The 14584-nt window shown below is 44.3% G+C and overlaps 2 protein-coding genes across 3 annotated transcripts in view; one reads left to right on the top strand and one right to left on the bottom strand.

Moving 5' to 3' along the window:
- The window catches only part of fancm (FA complementation group M), a 57559-nt gene that overhangs the window by 4049 nt on the left and 38926 nt on the right, over nucleotides 1-14584 (top strand). The gene's annotated exons all lie outside the window — the stretch shown is intronic.
- Nucleotides 1811-13349, bottom strand: soul3 (heme-binding protein soul3). Its single transcript, XM_031580198.1, has 5 exons — nucleotides 12777-13349; nucleotides 5017-5111; nucleotides 3160-3301; nucleotides 2642-2825; nucleotides 1811-2238 (listed from the first exon to the last, which is right to left on the bottom strand). Exons 1-5 carry the CDS (start codon nucleotides 13033-13035, stop codon nucleotides 2067-2069), a joined length of 852 nt encoding a protein of 283 aa, XP_031436058.1. The 5' UTR covers nucleotides 13036-13349; the 3' UTR covers nucleotides 1811-2066.

Raw genomic sequence — 14584 nt, 5'->3', positions numbered from 1 at the left:
CTTGCTCTTCCGATGAGAACCCAAACCCTCAGTCACACTGTGGTGAACACTGCATGAGCCCCGGTTTGAAATCCTGTTACTGACTGCCACCGCTTGCAACATCAGGCCGGCCTTGCACAATGCAGATGTGGTAGAGAATAGATGGCGACTGAGGTAGGTCCTCATCATTAGTTGCTGGAGAGCAAGATGAGATTGAGAACAGAGTTACTTGTGTATCCAGTTAAAGATGGGATTTTGCCATGCCAGTAAAGTTGGTCAACACGCAAAAAAAACCTTACAAAAGCTTGAGCATGTCCAGGTTGAGTTATGGGTCAATCCAGAAAGCAATTATCTCTTTAACTGCAAAAGATTTGGCAAACGATTTTAAACAAACTACTGGATGCACAGAAAGCAAACCAAATCAAACAATGCCACATATCCAATGACAGTTTTAAGCAACAAGGTTTCTATGGAGATACACAGTCTCACAGTGCAAAGACTCACGTCCAACCCAATCACGTCAGCAAATATGAAGTACTTCTCTTCTATTGTCACTTTTATCAAATAAAAAAGAAAGACTTAGGAAATACAAAATAATGTCCTCTAAAACCTGCTCTGTAGAATTAGTCAGACCTAAAACATTAGAGCTAAATGCACTGAAAAGAAAACAAAAACACCAAAGCTTTTATTATATTTTCCTCATATAATATTTTTTTCTTTTAAAAATAGTTAACAAAAATAGCACTATTGCGCGCTCTCTCTCTCTCTAATTATTTAGTTCTCTCTCTCTCTCTCTCTCTCTCCCTCTTTCGTTCTCACACACTCTTTCACATTCTGAGCTCTATGAACTAATTTAAACAAGCTCGTTACTGCCCCTACTAAATCTCAGTGTTGCCGAGGTTAGCTGGCTAGAAGTGCTTTATCACTAACACTGACACCAAGTAACATGAGAAAAAGATTAATAGAGGTATAATTAGAAACTGTGTGAGAGAAAGAGTGTGTGTGTGTGTGTGTAGGTGAGTCGGTGGGAGTGTGTGACTGTTCACAGCATGGCTTAGACGACGAGGACCAAGAAAATGCGAGGCATGCTTGATTGTCATTAAGCAAAACGTCAGACGTGTGAATAGGAATATTTGGTTTGTAGTGACGCAGAGATTTCCAGGCAGTCAGGATAAAGGGGTGGCGCTCCGTTCCTATTTCCTCCTCTATGTGTTCGTGTGTGTGTGAGCGCTCATACATTCAGCCGGTTTACCTATCTAAAGTTGGACATGTGGCTATGGGGTTGGGGTGGTTCTACCCAGATCAGACCGCCCAGGTTTGTTTCCTTTCAGCCGCCATCTGTGTGCTATGTCACCCTACAGATACCAGTCACTACTCTGTAATTATTAAACTGGACAGTACTTGTTATAATCCACCGGCGTCCCCTGTAGAGTACCTGTCCAACTTCTGGTATGCTCTAAGAAATCCTTCTTCTAACGGCAATGCCAGAGAAACAGGCATAAATCCATAAAAGATCAACTACGATTACTTTTTCTCCACACTCTTCATTCTTTACAGAGCTCTTAGCAAAAGTACCCCCCCTTGTCTCCTCAATCTCCTACAGAATTTCTGATGGGTTGGGGGGGTTGTGGTTTTGTATATCAGAGATGAGGCGGTGCCTGGAGTAGCTAACGATAGCCCTACAGCCCACCACTGTGAAGCTGTGCTAATGAGAAACTGTATGATTTCATCGTCTTTCTGAAATCACAAACCATGACGGTAAATTAAGCCCATTCCTAGGTCCAGTATCGCCACAATAACCCAACCCCCCCCCCCCCCCCCCCCCCCCAACCCCGGCCCAATACTCACTCCTAAAATAAGGGAGGACGGTAGAGGTGTGCCTGTATGAGGGGTTACAAACTGGTCAAGGGGGTGTGCTGGGATTACATTTACATTTAGTCATTTAGCAGACGCTTTTATCCAAACCGACGTATTAGATTCAGTGAATGGGGCAAGAAGGGTCAGTTTGGATTAAACTTGGGTGGAGTTAGTCTGGGAGGATGGTGGGAAAAAGGGAGAGCAGTCCATAAAGTTTCAAATCCAGGCGTTCAGCGCTTCTCCATGAACCAGATCTCGTTCTGTCGGTTGGCGTGGGCAGGGTTGGTGTAACCGGCGATGATGAAGGTATCGTTGACGCAGTCGTCAGGTGTGTCCAGAGCCTCTGCCATGGCTTGGATCTCACTCATGATGGTGACTTCATTAGTAGGACCAGTGAAAGCCCTGTTAGAGGGAGAGATACAAAAATGAATTAAAACTAAAAATAGAAAACTATGAAGTTACTGCACAAACAAGTAGAACTAGAGTAGAATACAGATTCCCATTACTGATACAACAGGCAAAACACTACCAAATATTGAGGTCACAGGTTTAATTTCAGGAATGTGGAAGCGACGCTGGGGCATAGGGGCACATTGGGGCATTTTGTGATGAGATTACACTTCACATTAGATTACAAATAGTAGATTACAAATAGTAGATTACAGGTGCAATTCTACACACGTTAAGGATGGTTTTAGGTATTTGTGTAAGGGTTGTAATGGCAACTGGCTGCGGTTTTCCCAACCACATGGACATTTTAATTCCTGGCCCTATTACTGGGTCAAGCCCCCATCATCCCACCCACCTGGCGTAGATAATGGCGGCGGACCACTCCTCGATGGTGATGTCCGAGTCGATAGGCTGTGGGGGCTGGGCCTGGTGCTGCTCAGGCAGGAAGTAGCCCACGGTGACGGATCGCGCCAGGTCCCTACGCGTTGCATCGGTGCGCACCACGGTGACGATGGGTAGTGTCATGCCCAGGTAGTTACCTGCAGTGAGGAGAGGAGCAGTCATCCGAAACGGTCAGCAGAATTCTCCGGCTTGCACTACTGTTATGTCCGTGGCAAAATATTATTGTGGCTCGCCATGAGTTAGCCCTTGATTGAGCGTGGGGCTTTTCACAAAGCAAGATGTAATGTGCTGGGTAGCATAAATCTTGGAGACACCCCCAAACTAAAACATGGACTTGAGCAAAAAGCACTACATGAGGTTTCCCCTCAATGCATTTACCCTGACTGATAATCCTGCTTTGTGAAACACCTCACAGTTTCCTGATGGGTGTGATGGTAAACCAAACTTGTATAGGGGTGTGGGGGTAGTGACCTGTTGCGTTTTGCTGGCAGATGTATCTCATGATCCTCATGAAGCCGTAGCAGATGCTCTGCTCGTACGTTTCCTCTGAGACCGTGATGCAGGCCCAATGAGCTTTCTCATAGTGGCGCTTCTCGTAGTGCACATCCCCACACTGTAGTCAAAACACACAGGATACAGACAATTATTAATCTACGTCCCACTTATTAGTCTCAACCACATTTTGTCTGAGAGCTGATTTTGATTTGATTGTTTGGCCATGAGAGAGTGGGTGGAGCTGTTGGTTCCAAGGTGGTGTGGTCACGTGTGTTTACCACACACAAACACACACACACACACACACGGTGTGTTTACCACACACACACACAGACACACACACCTTGCACCTCCTGAACCTTCTAATGGCTCTTCTTCAGCTAAGCCTATCAGGGCATTATTTATACCCAAACCTAACTGGCTTACCGCATGTAACATCTGCATGGTATAAAATAAGGACAGAGGGATTTCTTGGAAAACATACATACGTACATGAGCACACGTACGGGCACATGCCCCACAAAGAAAAAGTGAGGAGCAGAATTTACTCAAAGAAGTGACATTAGATTGCTCTTGGCTACTCTGAGCCTGTCAACATCCTCTCAGTGTACGAGCTCCTTACCCATTTGGCACTCTGATAAGAAATGTGGGGGAAAGGCAAAAGTACAAGGCTACTGACCCATCTGACTGTATACAGGCCATAAAAGAGACGTTTTGACACAGCAACACTGGAGTTTGTCTTTAAGACGCTGTGTGTGTGTGTGTGTGTGTGTGTGTGTGTGTGTGTGTGTGTGTGTGTGTGTGTGTGTGTGTGTGTGTGTGTGTGTGTGTGTGTGTGTGTGTGTGTGTGAGAGAGAGAGAGACTCATACAGTTTCTCCTGGTGGTAAAGGGTCGAGTGAATCTGATTATATGAAGACCAGATGATCCCATTCCTAAGATCTCTGCAGCAAACTAATGTGACGTAAACTTGCGTTTTCGCTTTGACTGGTGTGGCAGGAAGTTGTGTTTCACGGTGTTGCCTCACTGTAGCCTAATTATGAAGCTCCTAGCAAGCTAATGGTATGGGGATCCCGTAGGGGGTTTCTGGACATGTCATTTGTAGTCTCCTGCAACAAAATCATAGGCCTAAATTCCAAGGGGGTTCTCACGGAATCCACTGTCCTCAGGGGCCCCCTTCTCAGGGCCCTAGGCAATTGCCTGCTTTGCCACACCTGTCGCAACGCCCTTACACACACACACACACACACTCACTCTCACACACACAGTGAGTGAGCCAGATGTGTTCTCAGAGGTCTGTTGACTGATAAGCTGGGACCGCATGAACAGATGGTTGCTACACATAGCCTTCCACAAACACAACAGAGGTTTTTTTTCAGCCAGCTATACAGCAGTTTAGCTCCTTCTCTGTGAGTGCAGTACAAAACACCATAACTGCTGTTTGTCCAAACTTAAGTTGAAATTTTCATGACATAGCCCACTACCTGGCATCCAGTCTATCTTAGTCAATCCTTACCATGTATAGGAGGTCTCTGTGTGTGTGTGTGTGTGAGTGTGAGTGTGAGTGTGAGTGTGAGTGTGAGTGTGCGTGTGAGAGAGAGAGTGTGAATATAAAACAACATCAAATGCTGTGTGTCAGTATAAGCTAATTCTAAACCAAGTTGTTGTTTGGTAGTGTGGTTCTTATCTTAGTTAATCCACACCACTTAAATCTTTAGAATAAAGGTGTGCATGGGTATTTTTACTGTAAGTATGAGTATGTATGAGCAAGCTACTGTGTGTGAGAGGGAGAAAGAAAGAGAGAGTGTGTGTATGCGCGTGTCTGGTGCACTTGCCTTCTCCTTTCGGGTGATGAGCGAGAAGGGGACCCTCTCGCGGGTGTGTGAGCCGTTATTGTTGCTGGTGAGCTGCTGGATTGGCTCTGCCATGTCTGTGGGAAGAAAGAGCAGTAGGTGAATAAGATGGAGGCGGCGTATCAAGACACACGAGCAGTCATAAAACGGCACAGCAGCCGGGAAATTCCCGCAGCTCAAACAATATGAACCAGGTCACCAGGAAAAAGAAAAAACACAGACACCAGAGAAATAATACAGTTCATAAACTGGAAATGACTCTAAGATGTGTTTGCCCCTGGCGTGCTAATGAATGGTGTTCATTTCCACATACTACCGCTACAACATAATACACAACCGGTACACTCTGTACCTGACAAAGCACATTAAAGGAAAAAGACTTCAGCCATGTACTATGTTAGTCCAGTGTCAACTTTCTCTTCTGTCTGGTGTCTGTGTACTGTGTGGTTTAAGACGCCCCTGGGCTGTTTGGCCCTACACATGCAGTCCATAGAGCAGAAAGGTTTTTGTTTGTTGTTGTTGTTGTTGTTGCTGTGCTGTTTGTGGGTCAAACGTGTTCCTTAGGGTTTTACTTGTTTGTTGTTTGTGTTTCCTCAGCACAAAGCTGTAAAGCTGACTGCCAACAAACTCCAACAATACTCATGTTATTTTCTGTGAAGGTATAGAGTGCAATCCAACCTGCCTGACTGAGTCAGAGGTGCATTCAAAAAAGCAAACAGGCAAAACCTTTGAAAATGTTTTCAAACAGTTTTTTGTTTGCTTTGAGTTCATTCGCAAACACACATAAAAATTGTCTAAGGAGGAAGTTCTCTGCAAACAAACATGGATGCTGGACTAAGGGTTACCTTTAGATCAAACACTTTGGAATGTTTACACAAAAACCTTCAAATTTAAAAGTTCAAAGAAAACGTGTTTGCCTCAAATGTTTTTTTGTGTTTGCCCAATTTGAACGCGCCTCTGGTCTGGTTGTCAGCGCTGGCTGACTCCCTCTGGCCTCTCCAAAGCAAAGAAGAGCAGCAGGGGCTTCCAGCAGAGAGAGGGGTTGCTGTGCCAAGCCACCCCCCCCAGGGGCCTCAATGAGGGCTGGCAGCCAGTCTACAGAGTCCTCAGTGTACAGTTACATTTAAATGTAGTTATTTAGCAGACACTATTATTCAAAGCAACTTACAGAATTGTACAGTTAGATGTTTTTTTAATTTTTTTATCAGTATGTGTGGGATATGGGTACGAAATTCATGACTTTGGTGTTATTAGTACCTTGCTCTGCCAGATGAGCTACAGGGAGACTAGCTTATATAACACTATGCTGCTCTATAACACAGACACCCAGCTGAGGACAGTTAACCAGCTATGGGGAAGCAATGGCAAAGAATGAATGTTGTGTGCTGGGGTCCAGTAATGCAGTACATTTAAAGTGAACCTGCTTGTTGAAGCAATGGGGCATGTTGGATTTTAGACTGCACTGTCTCTGCAGTATTGTAGGGTGCGAAGAACCGGAGTCTCTGCTTCAGTTGACAAATTTAATTGTGGAATAATACTACAGTAAAATCAGTAACATAAATGGCTCTTAGAGTCTGACCACTCCTTTCTCCCTGCCTTATGGCTAAACATGATTGGATACATGTGAATAAATAGTCAGTCATTGGTTAATGTGTTGGTACTTTGTGATTGGTTAGTATCCGTGAGGTGCCCTTGTGGGGGTAGGGGATGGTAAGTTCATGGGTGTTTCCAGATTCTGCATCACAGGCAAGGTGCTTAGCGTGAGTGTCATCGCTTCAGTCATAGGACTTTCTTACCAAAACAAAGGCTTATGCCTTCTGTGTTTTAGTCTTTTCTCTCGTCTCCGTGTGCCATAGAATGATAAACATTTCACAGTTTGTCCTTTGCTCTTTATTGATAATTCATAGTGTGGTTTCAGTATTGAGAATGAGCCTGATTGCATGAAACCATCTCATTATGCAATGATGTATGGATCAGCACTTCACGTGTGCACATTCTCAATGAGACAAACTCGTCTTTGACCTCTGCAGATTTCTCTACGTGTGTTGTGGCAACTAAAGTCTAGACTAACTAGCCTATATCACTTGTTTGTCATATCTAAAATGCTGGCCTTGTGTTAAAAGTTCACTTCAGGCTCTGCATCATTATACCAGGTTATAATGGGCTATTGCACCATTGCACAGCTCTTTCCTAGATAAGCTCACAGTTAGTTTGAGCCGCGACTGCATTTAATGTAGAGTGGGAAGAGTGGGCATGCTGCCATGTGTTCTTCAGTTTGAATACAAGATGACATTCGATCTGCCCCTGACCATGTGCTCAGGTTCAACTGAGCCAGGCTCCTGTTCTCATGTTATTAGGGGCAGTGTTGTGGTTTTGTGCTGTAGCCGTGTGTGTGTGTGTGTGTGTCTGCGTGTGTGCGTGCGTGTCTGTATATGTGTGCACGTGCGTGTGCCTGCCGGTCTATGTACATGGGTATTGCTGTTTGTGTGAAAGCTGATGCCTGCAGGATTGAGGTGAGCCGGCTGATTGGAAGCAGAACACGTCCAGGGCTGTGAATCATTGATAAGAGGGACCAGGATGGCCCTGGCGTGGGAAAGGAACAGGTATGGGGAAGTGGACAGGTATGGGGAAGTGGACAGGTATGGGGAAGTGGACAGGTATGGGGAAGGGACAGGTATGGGGAAGGGACAGGTATGGTGAAGGCACAGGTATGGGGAAGTGGCCGCGTGGCCCACAGCAGGGGTAGGGAGGGCCAGCCATCTGTAGCTGTCCAACACACAGCTGTGCACACAGTAAGCCTATACCTCCTGTGACCGCTACAGAGGCCAGCTCAGGCTAGTCAAGGGAGGTGTTTGTGATCACACACACACACACACACACACACACGTGTGCACCTGCAGTCTACCTTGGCTTTAGCCTGCTGGATTGTGTCCTGTGCATAACTCTGAGACATTACTATTAATGCTAAAGAGTGCATATCGGAAGGCAGTAAACTAGAACAGATGCCTTTTAATTTGCATCAGCTTATTATCACTGGCAACACATTCTTCCGTTAAACCAAAGGGTCGCCACAATGAGAAGGGCACACTACTCTTGGCCGCAGGGAACATGGTGAGGCTTATAAAAGCCACACCCTACTCTTGTGTAAGAGGATGGCAGTTGGGCTTTTCTTTTACGTTATCCTGAACCTACCTTTGACAAATCCTTCTGTTGATGGCACTGAAGCAGGATTGCGTGTGTGTGTGTGTGTGTGTGTGTGTGTGTGTGTGTGTGTGTGTACACAATGGTCAAGTCCACTTTTCCCGACTTAACGTCATGTGGCAGTAAAGCAAGTGAGTTAAGATCGCTGTTAAGACTGTACACTGTACCCTCATTGGAGACAAGACTTTGGGCCTACAGAGTGGTGCCCTCAATTCATCTGTGGCATTAATTTGAACCGGTGACACAGTTTGTATAAGAGCAAAGTCATGCAGAAGGGATAGAGAACACTGAGGGAAAAGAGGACTATTGGGTCATGTTGTGACATGACTGGACAGTTTGTTTGTGCCACTTTCTTCAGAGATATGTGTGAGGATGACCAAGGCAGAGCATTGACCTGTCAAGGTGCTACAGTGCAAGGGTGCTTAGCTCATGGGGCCTTTAAATGACACATGAAAGCTGGACATGGAGGCTGAAAAGAATGGAGTAAAAAAAAGTGAGAAAAGGAGTAGCTTTTCAGCGATGCTTGTTATTTCGACCACACAAAACACTGTTGCTAAGGAAGGCTTCCTACAAAGTCACTCATTGCAGGCAGATTCCATGTCTAATAAAAAACAATTATGACCTGGATATTCAAATACCAAGTCGATTAAGGCTCCCCTCCTCTCCCTCTCCCTCCCTTGCACCCTCTTATACAGTAATTAGGCCTGACCGATTTTGCACCAACAACAATAGCTGCTTTGAGGGGTTCTTACAGTAGCCGATGGACTTTGTATCCTAAATGCCTTTCACAAACTATAATTGAGGGCGAGGGGGGGGGGGGTACAGTTTACTGTACTGTGTGGTTGGCCTACAGTACTTCAGGATTGGATTTGCTGGCTTATGCCTCTCTGCCCAACCCCCCCACCCCACTGAGAGCTTAAATCTCCTTGAGTGAGAGAGCTGAACCAGCTCAGTGCTAAGCCTGTAGTGTCAGGTATTGGGCTGAGGCAACAGCCATGGCTGGATGACGCTGAGATGACATACAGGGATGTCAAAGAACATCTAAACTGATGGCACCTTGGGTACGAAGGTCTGACCACCTGCCCACCTTCACCTGTACCTGCAGGGATTGTGGGGGTTAGGGCCTGAAACAATCAGAGAGCCCCAGCAGGAGCTTGGTTCTACTACCTACATCTTAACACTTGTGCATATGCATACCTGTATAATATTACATCTAATGTACATATAAGATATATGATATAAGATATATATATATATCTACATAGTGTATAATCATAACATATTGATGGGCAACACGGCTGGCAACACGCAAAGTCCGCCGTGCTTGACCCAAAGCTAATGTAATAACCTGGCAAAATCATTTAGCGAACTTCATGACATGAGCAAGATTCTGAGACACTGGTGGGTCAGCGCAATGCTGGGATGTGTCTGCGCACAGTTCCTTCAAAGCAACACCTTTTTCTAAATGATTCTAATGTCAGCACAAGAAACCTGTCTCCTCTGGCATAAACTGTTAGATCATCTGTTCAGTTTGTATTTAGTGAGTCATGAGTGTGTGCTCGTAGTTCTGCTTGGCCTTAAAAATGGAGCCGAAGGGTTAAAAGGGTAGCTGTAGATTTTTTTTTTTTTTTTTGAGTCAGGCTCTCCCAACAAGAAACAAGAGAGTGCACTCTCACTCTCTGCCTCAGGCCGACACGCAGCCACATGTCTGTCAGGTGTCACGCCCCCCCCAATTAAAGTGTGTGTGTGTGTGTGGGGGGGGGGGGGGGGGGGGGGGGGGGGGGCAACCCAAAAAAACAAAACTCTTATTTAGATTTGGACACCGCTGGAGTGGGAGGCCGAGGGGTGATGAGCCCCCAGAGATCACAAGGGTGCAGAGGGACAGCTGCACTCCCACAGCCCTACATAGCCCTCCACACACACACACACATGTTACACTCACTCATACATTATGCTTACACACACACACACACACACACTACACTCACTCATACATTACGCTTGCTCACATACATACATACACACACACACACACGCACGCATATTACACTCACTCATACATTACACTTGCTCACACACACACACTCACACATTATGTTTTCTCACATACATACATACACACACACACGCACGCACACACATTACGCTCACTCGTATGCTTGCTCATACACACACACTCGCTTTGGTCTGGTATGAAGCATCACTCTCTCACATTGCGCATGTAAAGGGACGTGAAAACGGAGATTTTGCGTTTTATGCCGTTTTGGCCTTTTTTTTTGCCTCAAAACTGTCCTGTATATACAAAATGTTTTGAAAAGGCAAAGGAAAAACTTGTTTTCAAAACATTTCGTTGCCGTGTAGACAGCCCCTAAGACCACATTCCATAGCCTCTGAAAGTAGGTCAGGACAACTCTGCATTCACCTTACCACCCTGTCCAGCACCCCCACCCAGCTTGGTGTCATCGGAAATTGTAGTCAAGTCTGACGTGGCCACAGGACTTTGTGTCTGGTCCAAGGCAATGTTTTTAGTTGCTCTTCATTCATGGTATTTGTTGTTTTGATATGAGGAGGAGAAGTTGTGGGAGAGGTGCCTTTTGAAATGACCAAAGTTGGCCGAATTGGTATCACACTTAGTGTGTTTTATTTTGTACGTTCCCTCTTTATCTGCCTGATGTTTCTGACTGCGACATTGATTGACATCAGATTGACCAGGGTGATTAACTTACTGCCTAGTCTAGGTGCTAGATACATGTAGCCGCTAGACTGTTGTATTGTATTCAATTTTGTTCCATTCTTTTCTAATCTCTATTCTATAGTGAGATCCACTCACCCTGTATGTAGGGTCATGGTAGGGTCCGAGACTGCAGAGTGGAACTGGTCACATATCACTGGATGGTCCGAGACTCAAATTCCCAGGACCCCCTCCCTCTTTTCCCCGCTCTAATGTTTTACTTTAGAAAAGTAGGTCAGACTGTCCAGGGGGTTGTGGTTTGACTGGCAGACTGGTAAGATCACAGGTTGGGTAGAGCTCCAGGTATTCATGCAAAAAAAAAAAAAACTACTAGCTTAATGCTTAAGACATTAAAATAACAGAAATAAATTTGACTTGACATATTGGCCACAGCTGTAACCCAAATAGCTAGTCTGATTGCGGACATTCAATTTCAAATTATCATCTGACTTCATAGGGGATCCTTTCGATAAAGTGAAAACGATGGGTAGTACAGCACGTGTTGCTTGTTCTTGAGGGTGACATAAGTCATAAGTTTTCATTTGTAACTGCTGTAAGGTTGCTTCTTCGAATCACACACAACTTGTAAAACTGTCTGTACCCCGACTCTTCTCAAAGTCCGCCCCGTCACAACGCAAACTCGGCTCTCAAACTAGTTTAACCTCTCATTGCTCAGTTCAATGATGCTGAATGTTTTTTTTTTTTTTAAGGTTTCGATCAGCATCAGCCTGTATGTGTGTGAGTGTGTGTCTCTATGCGAACCTGTGTATGTGAGACATGTGTGTGCTGATTCACTTCCCTGTTGACAATACAGCCACAAACACTCTAACCAGGGCATTGCGTGATTAAGAGCAGGTGGCAGCCTGACCAAATGGTGTGAGCGTCTGTTGGGTTACGGCTGCAGACCAAACACTCAGCGCTCATCCCTTCCTGCTTTCAAATCCCCGGTGCTGATAAACCCAAATTCAGTTAATTGGCTACTGATTTGTTCATTTCATTTCCTACAAAGACCACTCTTTTGATTTTAAGCAGTTCAGCATTTGGTCATGTTTTGACAGTGGAAAATGAAGGTGATGTATGTATATAGGCTTGGATGTAGTGTAGAGACATCTATCTTGTGTGAACAGCTTCATATGCACCATTCAAAATAGATAGATGCTCACACTACCATACACCCACTGACAATGCGAAACACTTCCAACTCAATCTGAAGGGAGGACCATATTTTAATCTACGAACACGTAATAAGCCTGCCAGAACGCAATCAATTGAACAGCAAAAGTATATTTTGCAAAACAATGGCCAAGAAATGTGAATAAAATCCTGACAAGAGGATGTTAAAACATCGAGCTTTATCACTCTGACTAAATCTTTTTTAAGTTAAGCGCCACCAGCCAAAGCTAGCGGTGGAAATAAGACTCGTGTTCTGTGCATTGTGACCCTGAGCTTAATGTTTTGATTGGTCGCAGCCTAAATGTAGACAGGTAATTTAAACCCAAATATATATTATTTGCTTATTTTGGCCACAGGTAACTGCTATAATGTATCCGAATACCAACGAACAGTTAACAGTTAAAACCAATGTCTGTAAGCAGGATATTGTTGAAACAACTGCTCATTTGCTCATCAGAAAGTAGGTCGGTCGATAGGACAGGAAATGAACAAGGGGACGGGCAGCATTATTGTTGTCATAAGCGTGTCTCGCGGACAGCCAACAGTAGTGTATGGTTTTTCTTAGCTAACTTAGGTGGCTCGTTGACTAGTCGAGAACACACCGTTTTAAGCACCGTGCTTTAAGCCTATGATTTACCTCCAGGCACCTCCACACGATGTCCCCTCGCCACGTCCTGCCAGTAATGCAGCAGCCTGTCCTGATTCTCGTCCTCCTCCTCCATGGTTTCGCCCTCTTCCAGGCTCCCGTTCCCGGAGTCGGAGAGCTGGTCCTCCGAGAAAGATTCGAGATCTTCCAGTGTAATCATCCCGGAATGGGATCCCATGCCCGGCCTGTTGTCCTCGCTACCCTGACTTTCGCCCCCTCCACCATTTAAACGACACCCTCCGCGGTCCATACTTGCTTCCGATTATATTTCGTTTCTGTTTTGATGGGACCACTGATCTCAGCGTTTAAATAAATAACATTTACTTTATTGTTACACTAGATACTGTAGAACTGTGGAGTCCGTACGGATAGTCGGAAAGGCGGTGAAAATAGCTGATAGCTATTCAGCCATTCGTAGCTTCTCATTTAAATACCTACATAGTGTTCTTACTTACGTACACAGCAAGCACAGGTATCATTTGAACCTGCACTATTTTATCTGCTACCGTAAACTGCAACACTTCGACTCGCGTTTGTACGTGACGTTTCCAGTGGACTGTTGAACTTGATGTTTATAAGAGCGGATGGGAGAACACGTGACCTAAACTCTGACCCCTCCTTTCTCGAGGGGGGCGGGTTGCACAAAAGCTTTAAAGATATTTTCAATTTGTTCACAAATATGATCTTTTATATTTTTGAAATGTCTCATTATACTGTATAATGTTAATAAGATGATCATATGATACTATGATAGCCTGTGCTTGAATTGGGACAAAGGCACAATAGAAAGCAGTAGCAATTAAGCCGCACTTTTAAATTATACCTTCATAGGATGTATTTGCCCACAGTATAAACATACATCTGTTTAATTTATAGATTTGTTTTGTAAACAATAAAGTTGCGTTTTGGTGCTCTGCTTGTAAATATCACCAAATAGTGACCTCTGGCGTTAGTCTATTGGCTTCAATGAGAGAACGTATAAACATGTATCTCAGCCATAGTTGATAACATCGACACCTGGAGCACAATAAGGACTTTTTCCGGGCAAGTCTGCTCCGTCATGGCTATGCCAGGAAAGACATAGCTAATAGTCAAAAACTTAAACATGAAAACTGGGTTATGTCAACCCCAATGTCTGACTGGTGTTCCTCAAATCATTTTCTTCATCACAGATGTGATTGCGTCAGATTTGTTCATTCTGTGCTTTAACATATCTTTTTTACTCTCTTAACTGTTTACAAATGTAACTACTACAATTTCTACTGATGCTACTACTACTAATAATGATTATAATAATGTGTATATACTGTTATTTTTTAAAGAATCAATAAAAAAAAATCACCATAATTTTCATTATATTACTGAGCTTGATATTTGACATACATTCTGGTCATGAAGTCATACACTCCAAAAATTAAAATAGGCTAACTTCTCTTTGGCCCTTTGTTTTGAAAAGCAGATCATCCATAAAGAAATGAATGTCAGAAATCACTTTATATCTACATATAATATACAAGATGATTGAAAAACCTTTGAGATAACGTTAATAAATGTCATGCATTTGCTGAAAGAAGTGTGAATTGTGGGCACTTGGTGCCCAAGACCCTTTAAGTTGGCCATCTCTCTAATGATGTCCATGTGTTGTCTGTCCCTAGCATTAGTGTCAGAGATACTGAATGCAAATTGTGTGTATGTGTGTGTGTGTGTGTGTGTTGGACGTTCTAAGCTCAGGGGAGTGTACAGTTTCCCGTCGCGACACAGCCAGCTGCCATTCAACACTCCCTGTCTACCACGTAGAG

The sequence above is a fragment of the Clupea harengus genome, chromosome 14 (genome assembly GCF_900700415.2).
Source record: "Clupea harengus chromosome 14, Ch_v2.0.2, whole genome shotgun sequence".
Lineage (NCBI taxonomy): Eukaryota > Metazoa > Chordata > Actinopteri > Clupeiformes > Clupeidae > Clupea > Clupea harengus.
This window is presented reverse-complemented; position numbering and strand designations above follow the sequence as displayed.